Source organism: Cydia splendana, chromosome 12 (assembly GCF_910591565.1).
Source record: "Cydia splendana chromosome 12, ilCydSple1.2, whole genome shotgun sequence".
Taxonomy (NCBI): domain Eukaryota; kingdom Metazoa; phylum Arthropoda; class Insecta; order Lepidoptera; family Tortricidae; genus Cydia; species Cydia splendana.
This window is the reverse complement of record NC_085971.1, coordinates 3,713,266-3,733,216: the sequence shown is the minus strand read 5'-3', so window position 1 is coordinate 3,733,216 and position 19,951 is coordinate 3,713,266. Positions and strand designations below refer to the sequence as shown.

Sequence of the window (19,951 nt, the reverse complement as noted above, 5' to 3'; positions counted from 1 at the left end):
GCCGCGCCGCACAGTTGCCGCCATGTCTGGCTAAATGTGTCTCTAACGAGATGAACACTAAGCTGGGTAACTTAGCTACTCTTTTTCTCTCTCTCTCTCTCTTTCTCTCTCGACCCGACTATCCCAATACCTCCACGAAGAGGGATACAGTCGTTTCGGCATGATCGGGTGCACGCAACGCCGCAGAGTTGCCGCCATGTCTGTCGCTAAACGAGTCTCTGACGAAATGAACACTAAGCTGGGTAACTTACCTACTCTTTCTCTCTCGACCTAACTATCCCAATACCTCCACGAAGACGGGTACAGTCATCGCGGCATGATCGGGTGCACGCAACCCCGCCGAGTCGCCGCCATGTCTGGCCAAACGTGTCTCTGACGAGATGAACACTAAGCTGGGTAACTTAGCTACTCTTTTTCTCTCTCTCTCTTTCTCCTCGACCCAACTATTCCAATACCTCCACGAAGAGGGGTACAGTCATCTCGGCATGACCGGGTGCACGCAACCCCGCAGAGTCGCCGCCATGTCTGTCGCTAAACGTGTCTCTGACGAGATGAACACTAAGAGCCACTTGCACCATTCACTAACCCGGGGTTAAGCTGTTAAACCTGGAGTTACCATGGTTACGAGTACAATTCGACACTGGGTTAACGGTTTAACCGGTTAACCCCGGGATAGTGGAATGGTGCAAGAGGGCCTAAGCTGGGTAAGTTACCTACTCTTTCTCTCTCGACCTAACTATCCCAATACCTCCACGAAGAGGGGTACAGTCGCCTCGGCATGATCCGGTGCAAGCAACCCCGCCGAGTCGCCGCCATGTCCGTCGCTAAACGAGTCTCTGACGAGATGAATACCAGGCTTGGTAACTTACCTACTCATTTTCTCTCTCTCTCTTTCTCTCTCGACCCAACTATCCCAATACCAGTGGCGACACTCCTAACTTCGGGCGAACTCGGCTCCGCTCGGCTCAGCATTGCTCCGAGCAATGATTAGGGTTGGCACTTGACTTCCTTTTGCATGCACGACCACAGATAAGATAATCACTCGAATTTTGACAACCCTAAATAGCCGAGAGGGATAGTGCCATATATTAGAAAGGGATAGCATGATTCGACCCTGAACCGCTGTCAAACTTCGGGTTTGTAGGAAACGTGTCCTTTCTGTACGGTAGTACTATTATTTCTTCTGTGCCAATACCTCCACGACGAGGCGTACAGTCGTCTCGGCATGATCGGGTGCACACAACCCCGCAGAGTCGCCGCCATGTCGGTCGCTAAACGTGTCTCTGACGAGAAGAACACCAAGCGGGGTAAGTTATACCCTGTAAAAAGGGTTTTAAAAGCCGTCTACAAAAATATGTAAGTGTAGTATTCCACTGGTCCAATGTGCATTGCGTCTCACTCCCTCATTAAGCAAAATGTGAGACGCAAATACACATTGTACCAAGAAATTAGACAGATGGTATACCATTCTTGGACTTATGATCATTAATAAATAAACTTTTCTCCCTCAGGAGACGAAGTCGGTTACGCAATCCGCTTCGAGGACTGCACGTCACCAAACACCGTCATAAAATACATGACAGACGGTATACTACTGCGAGAAGGTCTGCGCGAACCAGACTTGGACAATTACTGTGCCATCATTATGGACGAGGCTCACGAGAGGTCGCTGTCTACGGATATGCTCTTCGGCCTGTTGAGAGAGGTAAGTGATAATTACAGCGCCATCTATTGACAATATATGGAACTATAATTATATTTTGTGGGGAATTTCGCTAGTCGCTATGAAATAACGGACAGTATATTACTGCGAGAAGGTCTGCGCGAACCAGACTTGGACAATTACTGTGCCATCATTATGGACGAGGCTCACGAGAGGTCGCTGTCTACGGATATGCCCTTCGGCCTCTGGAGAGAGGTAAGTGATAATTACAGCGCCATCTATTGAGATTATATGGAACTATGGTCAAAAGAATATGTATCAGTCTTATATATTAGACTAAGATCATCTATTGATACCTACATTTAGTGGTACCTCCGTAATGTTGCAATAAGCAATTAAAATATTATCACCATCGGTCGACGAAGTGAAGGCCTACGCAAACCAGACTTGGACAAGTACTGTGCTATCATTGTGGACGAAGCTCACTAGAGGTCGCTGTCTACGGATAGGTATGCTCTTTGGCCCGTTGAGAGAGATAAGTGATAATTTACGCCATCTGTTGGGAATACTCGGCATTATGTGAGCCAAGGGAAATTTAACCCAACACCTTTCGCGTTTGATGCCTCACTAAAGTTTGTTGTTTCACTGTTACCTACTTTAAAGATAGATGAAACTTATACTCGAACGAGCGGTCTGCAGTATCAGCAATCTGAATCTTTTAGCGATTAATAAAATTTACTTAATAACGCCATCTAATTAAATCAAGCTGCACTCTTTATTTAATAAGAGAAATCCGAGGCACACTGGCGCTCATCAGGATGGTATTCCATCTGTCTAATATCTTGGTCCAATGTGTATTTGCGTCTCACATTTTGCTTAATGAGAGAGTGAGATGCAATGCATATTGGATAAAGCAATTGGACAGGTGGAATACCATCCGTAGCTAAGTTTTACAACGCCATCTATTATTCTATTATCCGAACGGTAACCCACTCCATAGCAGTTTGCGCTGTTGTAGTAATATTAACTTATTCGTTGACAAATAGATGTCGCTAGCTTCGTGTTGTTAAAAATAATTGCTGAAAACCGGTAAAAAAAGGATTCAATAAGACTAATTATTTTCAACATTTCTTGCTCGAGCATATACGGCTAATTAGTTTTTCTTACTTGATTAATAATTTGGTTTACTTCGATTATAATACAAAATGGAACTCATGACCTTTGATTTGACCTTTACGCCTGAATAGATGTATTTGTCGTCGGCGTTGAGGTTAGGAAGGTTAATGAAGGTGAATTTCATATTCTACCAATTAGCGATAGGATATTTTCGTCCTGCTCCTAGGCACAGGTTTCTTCTTATGAAAGAGAGGGAAAGGGGATAATTGTAATGACGGGTGGTTATATTTCTTGAATGTATATTACTCAGAATAAGTTTTAGAACTACATTTTTAAGGAGTTCTGGCAAGTCATTAAAAATAAACAATTTGGATAGTAATTATTATTATTAATACAATACAGATGCAGAATAGTATAACTTGTATATCTATTTTTACTCGACTACGGCAAAACAAACAAGGAGGATTATGATTTTGACCGTTATGTATGTGGGTATGTATGTATATCCATCTGTTTTATCATAACTTCACAAGTACCTACTCATTATAATTTACTTATTGTCTGGTTGAGTACGTGGTTACGTTGAAAATTGGTGATTGGGTTATATTGTAAATAATACAAAATAGTGTCTTGTACTTATTTATTTATAAAAATGCTTCATTATAAATATGACATTTAAATTACAATACTTTTAAAAACATTAGGCCTAGTATGCAGGTATAAATAAATATAAATACTCTCATACTTCGCCAAAACACTCTCATACTTCGCCAAAATACTCTCGTAAATTTACCCGACTATGAATAGAAGATATATGAGTTTAACAAGTATGAACAGTCTACATAAGTCTAAAAACGAATAGTCAGTGGCGTAGCTGGGCGTGGGCGATTGGGGCCTTCGCCCACGGCCTCGCACTTAGGGGGGCCTCGCAAAGCCAACCTTTTTATTACTTTGGGAAAACACATTGAAAAATCGCAGATGTGGTTTTCGCCCACGGCTAAATTGGTTCCCGCTACGCCACTGTGAATAATTATATTGATTAGAGATTTCAAAACACAGCACTTAAATATTTCATTTTAAAGTTCATAGTCGGTTTTATAATTTTCTTACAAAAAACAGAACAGTCTTTTTCGATCAGAAATGAACGTTTACATATACTCAAGACATAAGACTTGGGTATCATCCCAGACCAACAAGTTATATCTATAAATTATAGCCTATTTTACTATAGACATAATTAAACAGTTATATTTTAGGTTAGAAAATATGTCAACAGTTAATCACGGGTCTGTCTTAGTTCAGGAATGTCTGAAACGTTTTTTTTTTCACAAATTCTAATAAAATTAAAGCCTCCGATCCGTGGAGCAACATACTGGCAGTCAATAAAAAACGTTGAAATTCATAAAAGGAACTGAAGAGCTCCGAAGACGCGTTCCAAAAGCGTCAAGAAGCCAGATACTGGCAGTTGATAAAAATAAACAATTGAAGCCCGAAAAAGAAACACGCTCGTAATACTTGTTCCAAATTTAACCCCCAAAATTACCAAATACTGGCTTTTAAAAAGTTTGGTATTCAAATCAAGAATCGAAATTGAGAGCTCGTATCTTTTTTCAAACACCGTCAATGTTTCCAAATTCTAACAGTTGTTATGAAACCTTTTTAATAAAAAAGAAACTGCAAAAAGAGCTTGAAAACTGAAGATTTAAGTAAGGAAAAGAAACGTTCCTATTTTAAACACAGACGATGTTTTCCGCCGTTAAAAAACATCAACAAAAGGAACCAAACTGATAGCTCCAAGGCTTCGTTCCGATTTTAGACACCGTTTAAAAAAACGTAAAATCGAAAAAAGGAACCGAATTGAGCTGCGTTCCTAATTTAAACGTGGTCAATGTTTCTCGGTGGCCAGAAGCAGAAACAGGTGTTGCCAGCGGTGTCGCTGGCGGCCGGCACTCAGACCGACTTCGCCTTGGCCCGGGCATTGTTTTGGCTGACGAGCATGACGCCCATGTTCATTCCGATGTTACCCCATTTGAGCGACTCGCTTATCTGCAACAAGGAAATAACCATTATAGTCTTGTTTTTTTATTATGCGCTGTTGAACGCAACTACGCTATTTATATCGTGCCTTAGTGCGGCTGACAGTTTATAAACTAAAACTTTATATCTTAAATTGTATGGATGACACACGAATAACACCTGTATAGTGTCCACTGCACCTAGGTGTGATTATTTTGGACAATTTTGTTCACTAATAGAATGCCAAAGACTATTTATTAAATCTTGACTACTAATTTTTCAATGAATGAAAATGTTCTTGTGACTCGGAAAAAATAGATAAACCGTATTTATCTTTTAATTAGATTAATTCTTAATATATATATTAAAGACACCGACCGATAACAGCTAGTAAGGAATCTATATACCAATACCTAAACTATTACGTAACAATAGTTCTGGTAGGTACACTGGCGTTCAAAAGTGCATGGAGATGTTTCAACCGTAATATTAAGGCGGTCGACATCTATCCATGCAGTTTTGAACGCAACTGTACATTGTAGTTGATGACACATAGGTGTATTTAAACTACGCATATTAAGACTGAGTAGAACCACCTATAACAATAGTGATTAAGACATTAACTAGTAAACTGGTTTTATTCTCTTTTGATGTGAGTTATATGCTCATTGATCTGGCTATTGTCTGAAGTTAATTAAAACAAAATATGTACTTGTTACATAACATAACTATCTTGCTACCATTCAAACGTAATAAATTTCTGATTTAAATCTTAAATACTTTCAAATTTGAAGTAATATTAATACATAGACTTTACTAGATTGAACAATTATTTATCAAATTTTTATTGACTACAGTATTATATCGACACTGTGACTTCTATTTTTAGCGCAAAAACTTGTTTTTAGTTGGTTTTTTAATAGAAGTACGTCAGCCTAAAGATGCTAATGAGAGTAATTTTAAAGTATAATAAAGACAAACTAATAAAACGAATTTAATGTTAATGACGCTTAAAAATAGACTATGTTATCTACTGTTTGTAAGTTAAATTTTAAAGTATAATCAACTACGTAATAAAACTGCTGTTTAACTATTCAGTCATGTATGTATATGATAACGCTACTTACGTCAAAACTACCGTTATTAACACCGATATGATCATGCAAAAACTACAAATAAACAATAGTATCTAGTTACGTATTGAGTATCCGTGTACGCTGTATTTTGACCGATAACTATGATAACCTTCGTATTATATAAGTACTATAAATAGCGGCAAAGCCAAGGTTATTTATATGGGAGCGTAAATCGGGAAATCGTATCTCTATTAATTTAGTCTGGCAAACTAATTTGGCAGTAGTAAATGCGCGAAAATAACTGTGTAGGTTTCTACCCTATGGGCCTACATTTTTCAAATTTCCCTTCTTTTTGTACTGGTAAAAATGGCTTGGCGGACTATAAATGCACTTCCACTGACATTGAACAATTTAGGTATTTTAATTCGATTTCGTTTCCATGGAAATGAGCTCAACTGTACTGTCAGATAGCTGCAAAGTCTACGTTGCTAATGCTGTTAAAATATCTTCATATTTACTCTACTAGTCATTGATAGAGTCAATTTAAAGATTGTTTGAAATTCATAGCAGTGTACATTTAAATGTAGCTGAACAGTACATAAAGATACACATATATTTCGAGTTCATACTACCTCTTTCATCCTAAAAACGATTACCACATTTTAAAATTTTATCTAGGTATGGAACCCAGTGTAGGTAAATTTTTGTTAGCAATGAATAATTTGAAAAACCTGAATAATTTAAATAAGTACATATAATTACTTAGTAGATAATTAACTGCAAACACACTTCCCTGCCACCATACATTACAAATATAATAATTAACATATCACACTCTTTATAATAAAGAGAATACCTAACTCAAAAACATAACTACCTACATTAAATCCTACCATAAATAAATACATAATATACGATTGAATATAAACCTAAACCAGTAAGGTTTAGGTTTATTTTCAAAATCGAACGTATTAAAACTAAGTTATTACTCGTATAACCGCATCTTGATAGAAATTAAAGTACCTATCAATTAAATGGTCAATTAAAAAAACCTAAGGAAAATAAGTTATTTTTTTCCTTAACAAAGTCAGTCTTGGCTTCTTCGTGACGTAAATGCAAAGTTGTAGAATGTATATTACCCTTTTTATGTTGTTTTTGCTTTACCTTATGCACACAATATACAATGTAGTTTTATGTAAGTACAATGACAATGAGTTTAAAACATTTTAACATTTGGTACTTACTTCTAATACTAATTGAAAATTATGTATTGTCGAATAATAAGTAGTTTTTCTTGAAACTTTGAACTCTACTACAAAACAGAGCAATAATAAAAATATTTAGATTTAGTCAGACACTAAGCGAAAGCACTTCGGTCTATTCATTTAATCTTGAGTAAGTACTTTTATTTTGTTTAAAACGAGCATCATTAGGTATTTATTTGTATGTGTAAAAAATGTGTTTAATTTTGGCATGAGTCATAAAATATTTTTTTTGCAAAGATGAGCACATACATTTAGTATAAGTATTACAAACAATTACATGAATTTAACATATGTACGAGTACCTAACAAAGGACAAAAACCAGGGAATGGCGTACATATTATAAGGTACACCAAGCTGATCAAACATCGTTATTGTTGAGTCCAAGGCGAATACCTGACGCTTTTGTAATGTTTTTGTATTTTATTATTTATTATAAATATGACTAATTCGCTTTTCAATTATTAGGTTTCCGTCGGGGTATATGTTAAATATTAATTATATACCGAATAAAGTATAAATATAAATTAATTTCTTCCCTTTGATTATATGCAAGTTGATTAAGGCAAATAACATTGATTAATTATGCGGATTCTTTTGTAATCGGTGTAATTATCAGTTAAGAAACTATGCAAAGTCCGATTATCGCGTTTAAACACGTTTCTCTCGATACACGGGGCACGCAACAAATATTAGTAGATACGTCTAAACTAAGTTAGATAAAACACATACACATATAAGGGGCACATCCTGAATTTACCAATCGGTATAAAAATAAAACCTCACCGGTGTCTTAGGTTGCCAGCTGAGAGTCCAAAGCGCCTCAACGATTACCATCAAAAGATGATAATCATGGGTGTTTTCGACGTCGTTAAGCTGATCTGTAACAGAATGGCTACGTTGTGCGATCTCGTTTTTTTATTCAGATCCCAGTTTCCATGCCTGATGATGCCCCATGCTTTTTGTGTCCGATGATCGCCGCTTCTTCCAATGATTACCCGATTGAACATTGACGTAAACTTAAGTATAGACAATCACAATAAGCATCGATAAAAAAAAAGAAAATAGAAAAGATTACATGCATACGGGCAAGGGATTGTTGAATTATCCCGTTTATGCATGCAATCACAAATAACAATTCTAGAATCGAAAATAAACGAAACGTCGATACATAATTACGTTTACACATCGGCGTAAATCGATTTACGCGGACCGATAAAGACCGTTATATTGTTGGTTCTAGAATCTTGATCGAAATTTAAAATTTACTTTCATGCTTAGTAGGGGTTTTGTTACCTGTCTCATGCGAGCTTCTTGAGGTGTCTCCCCGTACCGGCACCAGTGAACGAAGTGCAGGGTATTATGCCAGTTCCTCTCGAACCTGGATTTAGTGGCCATGTCCAGCTGCAATCAGGAGAAGGCTCCTTAGTAGCTCCCATCAAACTGTTCCCACAGTTTCCAAAGAGCAAAAGCGCGAGGCTTTCGCAATCTGAAAAGAGAGTTTTCCAATTCTGACGTCGCACGCCTAACTTCGAAATTCGATTGAAGAAACCATTCAAGGTTTAGAAGTTTAGTTAGTTCATGCAGTAATGTATTAGAGCTTAATGTGCCGTATTGAAACAGATGTCCTATATAAGGCAAACGAAGCATGACAATTACATCGGCTAGACGCGTCTGCAGTAATAAGGTCATAGCGTATTTGCATTTAAAACGAGGCTTCAATTGAAACGGAATCTTACGATTCGAGGCGCGTGTTTGCAAAACTAGTGTAAACCGAGGGATTGTTTGGAAAACAGAGCGCATAATTACTCTGTCGTAAATGTCAACGATTTACAGAGTTGAAAGTAGTATCGACTGAAGGCCGTTCGGTTATTAAAATTCGACAAAATTCTCTTGGGAAACTTAAGCCGCGTGTGGTATGCCGTTAGATGACTAATCAAGGACATAAGAACGATGACTCCGTTAAGCAAGAGATATGTGAGAAGTCATAGTGAATTGGAAACTCGTCGCGACTAGTTTACCTTTGCTCGAATGTCCTTTTCGCTGTTCGGTGATTCCTGTTTGTCGTCCACATTGTTGATGCGGATCACTGAGTCCTTCTTCCAGAATGCACCCAGGGTTGTCTTCACAACTCGTTTCCTTACACCTTTCTGTTGGACCGTGAACACCTCTATCTGTTCCGGGTTTTTTGTTTTTTCTGTAGATAAAACAAAATAATTATAAAAGAGTTTTCTTGACCTTAAAGCATACCGCTTGTCAGGACAACGTTCGCCATTCGTCTGTTGATTTCGTTATGTTACGACATGATTTATTTACAATGGCGGTGCGTACGTGCTAAACTAAATCCAGTGCGGCACGCGACGTGAACGTTATCGCATGTCCCAATTACAATGATAAACTGCTATTTCAAGTACGTTTTTATGAAATAGAATGCTATTTAATTACGATACATACCTTTACCCTTCTTCCACATGGCGATGGCGTACATATGGTAGTCCGGAGAAAGACAGGAGTCTGGCGGTAGCGGATCCTCCGCTCGGACTTCGAGAATGAATCCGGTCTCCAGAACTGCACACAAGATGTTCTGCTCCTCATGTTTAAACCACTTGGTTTCGCGAAGCTTGTGGATCGCTACCGAAGATCCGAAGCGGGGTTTCTTCGGCGCGAAGAGAGCTTGTGCCTGGCTTCCGAATCGAGACAGCAGCCCCTTCACCGTCGGCGGCGGCGCTAGGCTCTTCTCTGGCGGCTTGATCTGCTGGAAGCTCCGACAGGTCACGAACCTCGCTTCCATTGAACCCTCTACCAAGTTCACAATTCCAATTTACACTCCCACCAACACTATTTGTTTAAAATGCCGTAGGCGCGGTACTCTCGCTGTCGAGAAATCGCGTTTTATATGCAACACTTTCACAATTTTGTTCGCGTGAGATCGCGTTTAAAACAAGAGTTGTGACTACACGGCGGCGATGCGGCAAATAGACGCGGCGCGCGTGGCCGGGCCGGGTTTTATACGGCGGAGGGGGCGCCGAGCAGGAGGGAGGGGGTACCCTCCCACTGCCTGACCTGTCTAGTGATGGGCAATATATCGTGGCTTCAGCTCAATTAATTTACAATATTTTATGATAACACTTCGACTTTTATCTCTGATCTAGATTCCGTAATGTAGGGCTGTGACTGTGACATCAATTGCTGGAAGATTTTATTGATTGTTGCCTGATGAGGTTTGAATCTTTTATTAGCTGTTGTATAAGTTATGTTATGCTACTCACATTTGGCGAAATATAACCTCATTTTATTGTTAATTAAGTTGTTATCACAGTGCTCTAGTTTTGATTATATACATACATAATATATAGCTATTGTTTTATTTCGATAATATTTCCTAAAAATAGTAACAATTAATTATTTTTTAATGATTACCAATTTTAATAATTGTGTTAATTGATTTTAATTGATTCGATTGCAAGTCGCCTGTTTTCACAAAAGGCGCAAAAAATACTGCATTGCTTGAAAATAAAAGTGATGTTAAATTTGTGCTTAAAAGGTTTTTAGTGGTACTTATCAAAGAATATTTATCGTAATTTTAATTAAATAATGCTTTGTCTCACGTTGTCCCGGCAATTTGCCACGGCTTATGGGAACCTGTGATACGCTTGATGGCTACCTATCCCAGGAAATGGCGTAGGAACTTGTTTTTATGAAAGCGACGGCCATCAGATTAGTTATTGAGGTTAATGCTTTATCTATGAATTCTTTGCTTATTAAGCATTTGAGTTATTTTATAAAGGATTTGTGATACAGCAGCCATGCTTCTTAAATACGTTTTAATTTACTATATGACGCTGTTATTTCCATTATTTTAATGTATGGTTATTCCTAATGAATTAAAACATAGACAGGTGGTAGTAGTAGTATTTGTCGACAAATTATCGTCAACATCATATCGATACCTGTCGATACTGTCGACATTCGCTTTCCCTCATCCCTGCGTTCCGTTGCACCGAGGCTGACCTCACAAGCCCCCCCTCCCGCCGACTCGCCGGCGCCAGTTTTTTTTTTAATTCACTATTCGTACCGCAGTGATTATGATTAATTATGTAAATAGTAAAAAAGCTGTTCCGGTGTTTGATAATGGGTGCGAAATTGAGAGTAGGTTATGTATGACAGTATTTGTAAATAAACAATGAGCTGAAGTGTTTATAAATAAGTTACGGAGACGATTATTAGTACTATATCAGACCAATTCGAACGTATACTGACATCGGACTGACATCTAACTAATGTCATTCAAATATATTATGCATTTCGCTCGAACTTACCTATCCCAAAGAGAATATATAGTATAGAGGGGTCCTGTCATAGTAAATTTTGTAGTCACAGTAAATTTACTGCCATCTATCGACACACGACTAAAACTCAAATTAAAAACGTATAAAATTATCAAAAAAATGTATATATATGGATAAATGATTTTATTATTTTTATATCATTTTGACCCATGTTCATTCACTGATATCTATGTGTTAAAATTGCTAAATATGAAACGTTGTCGTCATGCCATCTAGCCGAGCATAGGCTAAAGGTGTGTGCGCCATCTATCCGAGAATGACTTTTTCTTGATTTCCGAGGCACGTTTTTTCCTTAGACTTTATTCATCTTATACGAAGTTACATATGTCTTTGACTATCCTTACATGTAGTACCTACTTATTTGCCCGGGCGAGACGCACGGTAACTAAATTATATGATTCAAATATCATTTTAATGACAATGTACGTTAGAATTGGCCTGTATGTTGAGTCTCCTTTGTGAATACTGTACGTAGATTAGATAAAAATATGAATATTTAACATGACGATGCAACGGCGACGTTATTCCATCGATAATTTTCAGTAAAATGTTGTTTAAGCGTTCCCATATTTGATATTTTACAGTACCTAGTTTTTTTAAAGACATGTGACTGTAAGGCGTTTTGTTTAACATATAGGTACCTACTTTGCATTTTTTATGTTATGTCGCGTCGACCTTTATTCACCGACTTCACAGTCGAGTCGAAGGACGAGATTCTAAATGTGTCATACTTTTTTTTAGGTTTTCTACGACGCAGCCGATTTGGAAAATCCTTTTTTTTTTATTGAAAATTCTGACTGATTCCTTGATCAGGTAAAATCGCGGGAATTAACTCTTAATATTGTATTATAGGCACACCTTTATTGTTGGGGTGCCTATTTTTTTTTAAATTATAATTGCTGCTGATGAAGACCATAAAATGGCATACTGTTTTGTGAGATTAGTTCTTTTTTGTTATTATTTACTCTGTGATAAGCCCTTGAGGGGCTTGAGGTGCCGACATTTATATGTTTACTAACTTTACTGAATGCATGGGACTGATCTGGCGATAGGGAAGATTGCCTGCTTTTATTGGGTCATCGTTCTCGTGACCGTGACATCTGGCTCGTCCCATATAACCATTCCAGTCGCAGAATCACAAAGTGGTAACTAAATGTCAGATGTGTCGTAACAGAGTCCACACAATGTGTCTAGAATTGTTTCGAAACAAAGTGTCGTCGCCGTGTCTACACTTTTCCGTAACAAGGTGTCGACACATTTGTGTGCACTTTGCGTGCGGTTTGCGACTAAATCTGACAGCAAATTTGTGACAGCAAATGTCAATATAAAATACCTCTTGAAAACCAAGGTTTGTCAAACTACTATTAGTGTCTCGTGTGCTCGTAATTCTAGTAAGTCATCATGGGCAATGCAAATGATAATAATCGACCGAAACCATATAAACACCCAACACCCGTCAACCTTTTACAGAAAAGTTTTTAAAGAAATTCAATAAGCTACTTAGGTCAGGCAACGAATGCTCCAAAAGTTGTAGAGGGAAATGCTCGGAACACAATTTTTGACTCCGTAACTCGGTTTGACAAGTTAGGAGGTGAACATATCAAAAGTCCCCGGCCGTAGCCCTTGAGCAGGGGGGGGAGAGAGGGGGCTTTGAAGGTCCCATTTTCCCGTTTTTCGATTATATCTCGGAAACTATGCATCTCAGCGACATGGCCACTTATACAAAATGAAAGTTTATTTAATTTGTTACAAGTTTATTCAGTCAATTTTTTCGATATGTTGAATAGTTTTTGAGATATCCGCTCTTGAAAGTTTATTTAGGGCTCTCAATTTTATCTTGATATATCTATATCAGTGAAGGTGCTAGGCCGTGTTTGGTATCGTTTTCGTATAAATCTGGGGTGCTGAATCCATTTAAGATATCACATTGACACCATTTCACAAAATAAAAATAAATCTTTTTAGGGTTCCGTACCTCAAAAGGAAAAAACGGAACCCTTATAGGATCACTCGTGCGTCTGTATGTATGTCCGTCTGAATACACAAAATAGTTCTTTACATATAGATGACAGGAAAACCTATTAGAAATGTGCAGTCAAGCGCGAGTCGGACTTAATGTACGGAACCCTTAATACGCGAGTCCGACTCGCACTTGGCCGGTTTTTTTGAAACTCTTCTTGACGCTTAACCGCTGAACCGATTTCGTTGAAATTTGGTATAGAAATAGTTTGCGTCCCGGAACAGGACATAGGATAGATCTTATAACCAAAATCATCTTTTGAAGGTGTGAAAAGTGGCGTGGAAATTTGTACGGGAAATCAATAACCGCTGAACCGATTTATATGAAATTTGGGATGGTCTACATCTTTGATTTAGTTAAAAATGATGAAAAAACATGACTTCAAACCTAAACTTAAACAGTATTCTTCAAGAAGTCAATTCTGAATTCCCCCCTACACCTCATTTCACACCTTTAAAGGATGATTTTTGAGATAACTTATTATATCCTGTCTCGGGACTCGAAATATATGTGTACCAAATTTAAATTAAAACTGTTCAGCAGTTTAAGCGTGAAGAGGAGTTTAAAAGAAAGTATTTTAATAAGTTTATATGTTTTTACTTCGGAATGGTGTCAATGTGATACCTTAACTAAATTTGGTACTGCGAATTTATACGAAAAGGATACCAAACATGGCCTCGTAGCTTTACTGTTGTAGAAGTCAAAATAAAATTGAGAGCCCTAAATTCTTATTACTTGGCCAAACTTGTGTAGAAGGAAAAGGTAAAATAAAAGTCTTCGGCAGGAATATAAGACACAAATATATTTTTTTTTGCGTTACTATTTCATTCATCAAATATGAACATACCTTGATTATACTATTCTAGTGAGATCCTCATAGATAAACAAAAACATTTACTTAAAAAATTACAAGGTCGAAATGTCACGGAACTTGTGAGAGTAATATGTGAAAAATATAAACTTTTATGACAAAAAAAATCTGGACACAATTTAAGAATCACCCAATTGCGTCGAGGAATCATCTGTATTTTTGCTTGTTTCATTACCTCCTCGCTTCTTTTTTGTCCTTTGTATTCTGTAGCAATTTGTTAGATCTGAAAATAAAGATAACTTGCGTCGTCACGGATGTCGATTTATAGGTTTTAGGGAGTGCAGAATTCGAAAACGATGATCATTTTATAATCCAAGATGGCGGCTACGTATTTTGTCATAAAAGTGGAATCCAAAATAGTCATCATTTTCGAAATCTGCGCCCCCAGAAACCTATAAAACGACATCCATGACGACTTTTATGACATAGTGCATGGCCGCCATCTTGGAATCCAAAATAGTCATCATTTTCGAAATCTGCGCCCCCTATAACCTATAAAACGATATCCATGACGACTTTTATGACATAGTGCATTGCAGCCATTTTAAAATTGAAAATGTTATCATTTTCGAAATCTGCGCCCCCCAAAACCTATAAAACGACACCCATGACGACTTTTATGACATAGTGCATGGCCGCCATTTTGGATTCCAAAATGGTCATCATTTTCGAAAGCGGGGCCCCCTAAAACCTATAAAACGACATACATGACGACTTTTATGACATAGTGCATGGCCGCCATCTTGGAATCCAAAATGGTCATCATTTTCGAAATCTGCGCCCTCTAAAACCTATAAAACGACACCCATGACGACTTTTATGACATAGTGCATGGCCGCCATTTTGGAATCCAAAATGGTTATCATTTTCTAAATCTGCGCCCCCCAAAACCTATAAAACGACACCCATGACGACTTTTATGACATAGTGCATGGCCGCCATTTTGGAATCCAAAATGGTTATCATTTTCTAAATCTGCGCCCCCCAAAACCTATAAAACGACACCCATGACGACTTTTATGACATAGTGCATGGCCGCCATTTTGGATTCCAAAATGGTCATCATTTTCAAAATTGGGGTCCCCTAAAACGTATAAAACGACATCCATGACGACTTTTATGACACAGTGCATGGCCGCCATTTCGGATTCCAAAATGATCATTATTTTCGAAATCGGCACTCCCTAAAACCTATATATCGACACCCATCTCGACTTTTATGACAAAGTGTTTTGCTACCATCTGCATGCAAGACATTTCTATTATTTTTACGTACAAAAATGGCCCCCTGTCAACTTTCAATCGAGATTTAATCGATAATTTATTCGATTAATATTCAGATTAATTCAATTTCAATCTATGTTAGGTCGACTAAACTAATCGCGATTAAAATTTGAGAATTAACTTTTTTTATCCCATTAATTAGTCGAATAAACAGTTAATCGATTAATGCCCATCTCTGACCACGGCATTTTTACACTTTGAGAATATCTGAAAACAAATCAACACAAGGAGCCATTTTGCAAATCCAGTAACTTTGTTATTACTTTTGACAGCGCGTGTCATGTGTCAACACAGAGTCGACACAAAGTCGAAACATTGCAACTACTTTGTGACTGCAATATTTCTCAGCCTTAAACCATATTTATACATCATAATTAACAAGTTTGGTAGTATGTAAAGCGTTATTTCTGTTATTTAAGTATAGTATACGCATCGAAGTACTAAAAATGCTTCAAATAATATAGTTATGAACACAGGCACTGAGAAGTAAACAATTTCATTTCCGGCTAAACTACAACAATGTGGTGGCGCGTTGATTATATTACACTTAGTTTATCAAATCACTCGAGCAGTTTAATTCCCCATAATAATTTAAGTCATATTGTAATATAAATGCAAACAATATATAATTACGTCTTGTAATCCGTTTAAGAGATGGCGTATTAATGTCACTTATTTTTATTTAAGTATTTTTCCATCTGACAGTTTCCATTTGACAGGAACAAAATGAACGAATGAACGAATGATTTTGGCATAAAGTAGTCGCAAACCCGAAACAATGTGTGCACACGGCGACCACACTTTATGTCACTTTGTGTCATGTGTCGACCCTTCCCCATTTCTGGTAACTGTGTCGACACGGCGACGACTCTGCGACTGGAATTGTGACCGAAACAGACGGTGTCGACACAAGATGTGTCAACACCGCGTCGTAACGGCGACTGGAAATGGTTGTATGGGGTGCTTGTAGAAATCTCTACTCAAGTGTTTCTGACAAATGTTGTACAGTCGACGTCAAAGATATGTTTACATTTTTACGCCTTATTACAAAGGAACAAGGTGCAAAAGTGTAAATATATCTTTGACGTCGACTGTACCTACCTACAATCAATATACAGCGTGTATTTTAATATAACCGCAAATTTAAACTAGCCGTAGGTTTTAGAGCCAGAAAACGATTTAGAAAGATTTTTTTTAATTAAACTTAACTGCCAGAGCATAATACATTTTTGAATTTTGTTTGAGCCGCCTATGTGTTGGGTACATAAATTACATAATGATCTGACACTTTGACATCGCGTCAGTAGGTGTAGGTGCGCCGATATGAATAAATAAATAAATATTATAGAACATTACACAAATTGACTAAGTCCCACAGTAAGCTCAATAAAGCGTGTGTTGAATGAATAAGGGTGCATTGCGGTGCTTTGTACGGCTACCACCAGTTTTGACATTGACAGATGCGCTCGCGTCTACGTAAATTACTTTCTATACATCTCGCTTGCACTAATATGCGAGTACGAGCGAGATGCATAGAAAGTAAGTTACTTAGACGCGAGCGTATCTGTCAATGTCAAAACTGGTGGTAGTAAAACAAAGCAGTGATACATTACTCATTACTCTGAATTATTTCGTAAGGGAGATAAAAATCTGTTCTTTTTTTGTAAAAATTATGAGAGATCGTTCATTTGGGCCAGTACTATATACCCTTTGAATATGCGTCGTATCAAAAATACCTACACACTATGTACATACTGTACAAAACGGTTTCGTTGCTTAAATATTTACAGACAAGTCACAGCTTAAACTGATGAAGGTTGGACCTTGACATTTGTAGTAAGTACTTAAGTATATAGTTTTCTAATTCAGCTTTTCGTTTTTTTTTGTTTTCAAATTTAACCCTTATGAGGGTGAAAATAAAAGTTTGAACGACTTCAACGCTTACGAAGTCGCGGTAAGGGTTATAGTATAAAAATCTCATTACGATTTGTCATTTTAATTAGGTATATATTTTGTATGGAGATGACAGCTTTCACCGTATGCTATATGTTATATGAAAAATATAACAGTAAGGCAAAACACAAACGACCTATCACATTTTACTTTCTTGGATTGTGCAAATGCCTTCAAGGGTAAATATTATTATTTATTACTGTTATTAGCGTTTTTACAGCTTTTTTTTGTCATTCATTGTCTTCAAACAATTATTGTATAACTCTCTAAATGCTATGTTCTTAGTGTTACGGTTTTTTTGTAAAGTTCCTTCAGACTTTACTGATTACCTTTAGCAAGGAAGGTATAATAGTAGTTTTAGTAAACTCTTTATTGTACAAAAATACATTAAAAATAACATACAATTAGTAAGAAGTACAAAGGCGAACTTATCCCTCGGAGAGTTCTCTTCCAGTTAACCTTTGAGTAGAGTTTGTAACTTTTAGCTTTATGAAATGGGTCCAAGAGTGCCCAACCCAACATTTTTTTAGCTATACCCATAAAACAAATATACGCCATATGACGTAGATACCTAAATTACGAAAATGTACCTAGTACCTACTAATTTTATTTATCTCATCACGCTGGTCAAAAAATTTAGACTAGAAAAATACAAACATTAACCATTCTTTATCAGTCAAAAACCTTCAATAAGGCATAAGTTTTCATCAAGCATATAGGTACCAAACTACTACTACAGTACCTCTGGAGTTGCAGGCGTCCATAGGCTACGGTGACTGCTTACCATCAGGCGGGCCGTATGCTTGTTTGCCACCGATGTGGTATAAAAAAACACCACATAAGTTAACATAAGGTACCTGTCCATCACATAGAGGGGAAGAAAATGTACTACGTAAAAATTGGTCGCAATGTTATAATTGCAGAGTATTAAAAATACGAACTTCTTAACGCGCTTTACGCATGCCTATAAATAGTTTTTAACAAACATTTAACAAACTCTAGAAAAGGCAACGCAGACAATCCATCAGACGACCGAGGTCACACTTCCGATATGGACACGGACTCGGAAGAAATGCATCGTGCCAACTACATACATATATGCATATTACATGAGAACTGCTTTGGTACAAAAGCTAAACAGTATAGTACCCGCTATAATAAAGATCACGTTTAATACGATTTCCCGCGTGATACGCCATTTTGCACTGGACCAGTGGACCCTGCAACTGGTTTTCATACAAATTTATTACGATTAATACGCTTTCAGTCATTGTCTGTAGGTAGTACAGTCACAGATTATATGTAGTAGTTTTACCGACTGAGGTATACTTTACTTTGATCCTTAGGCCCTAAGTATAACGCTATTTAATAAAACTGTATACGCGCCGCCATTACTTGAATGACGGCTCTCCAGGCTCTTAAAAATATTATTTTGACGAAACACAAAACTACTAACGAAATGAAACTTCTTTTAGATAGCATTATTGAACTTTAATCAATTTCCAATACTTCAAAACTATATAAACCACTTAAAACTTATAAAAGACGCATCACATCGTCCTATCGAAAATAAATGACTCAAAAACTTCTATGATTTACGACTTCAGTAGTTCGACGACTTGCACTGAACTTGGGGCCCTGTACTCCTAACTAATAATCCTTACACCGTGCAGAAGAGTCGAGAATTTTCAGGAACCAGTATATCTCCTTATACTATCGTCCTGTAGGATTTTTTGTTTTTGGATAGGAGGAGGCGAAAGCTGAGAGTTTTCCTAGTTTAACCTCGTAACTAATAAATGGATGCTGCTTGTGGAAACGACCTACAGTGAACATCGAAAATCGAAATTCCGTTATCTGCCTCTATCGCTCTTGAATTTTCGACTACCTACCTACATTTATTTATGTGAGTCAATTATTCTTGTTGTTATTCAGGTTATTCTGCCCCGCCATCCCGACTATAGAAGCACAATTTGTTATAACAAATATTGTACTTACCAGGCGACCACGTTCTACTAACATGCTTGCTATCTAGCCTATTACAAGGTCTTATAACTACCTACTTACCATAAATATGCATTTTTGGTTAATCTAAATGCCTTAACTTAAACCAGGATTTAAAAAAGATCTAAGAGAACTTTACTGTGGCAACGGGTGACCAGAGAAAGTTCAATAGATTTGCCTCAACGATCCAGAGAGCTGTTTTGTACTGGTTTCTCTGATTATCCGACTCTCCTAATACAAGAACCTGAGGTCGCCGGGTCCGGTCACCCCCCAGACGAAATGCGTATATGCACAAGCCACTGCACGACATTATGACACGTAAATCTTGTCAAATAACAC

At 37.4% G+C, this 19,951-nt stretch overlaps 2 protein-coding genes across 8 annotated transcripts in view; one reads left to right on the top strand and one right to left on the bottom strand.

The window, feature by feature from the left end:
* Nucleotides 1-19,951, top strand: part of LOC134795296 (pre-mRNA-splicing factor ATP-dependent RNA helicase PRP16) — a 159,970-nt gene that overhangs the window by 10,424 nt on the left and 129,595 nt on the right. For 2 of the 6 annotated variants that reach the window (XM_063767105.1, XM_063767108.1), the window contains one exon: nt 1,512-1,705. In XM_063767105.1, the coding sequence (XP_063623175.1) occupies nt 1,512-1,705 (194 nt within the window). Of the gene's footprint in view, nt 1-163; nt 243-728; nt 861-1,194; nt 1,308-1,511; nt 1,706-1,795; nt 1,919-19,951 lie in introns of those variants that run through there. The other 4 variants (XM_063767106.1, XM_063767103.1, XM_063767104.1 and 1 more) reach the window with 4 other exon arrangements.
* Nucleotides 3,408-10,125, bottom strand: LOC134795285 (uncharacterized). 2 transcript variants are annotated; one of them, XR_010144799.1, is made up of 5 exons: nt 9,589-10,124; nt 9,156-9,331; nt 8,431-8,538; nt 7,921-8,015; nt 3,408-4,825 (listed from the first exon to the last, which is right to left on the bottom strand). XR_010144799.1 is itself a non-coding variant. In XM_063767081.1 (4 exons), the coding sequence occupies exons 1-4, from the start codon at nt 9,923-9,925 to the stop codon at nt 4,730-4,732; spliced, it is 717 nt and encodes a 238-aa protein (XP_063623151.1). In that variant the 5' UTR covers nt 9,926-10,125; the 3' UTR covers nt 3,408-4,729. The 2 variants fall into 2 exon arrangements, 1 of the variants encoding a protein (XP_063623151.1); XM_063767081.1 differs by lacking the exon at nt 7,921-8,015 and having other exon boundaries at nt 9,589-10,125.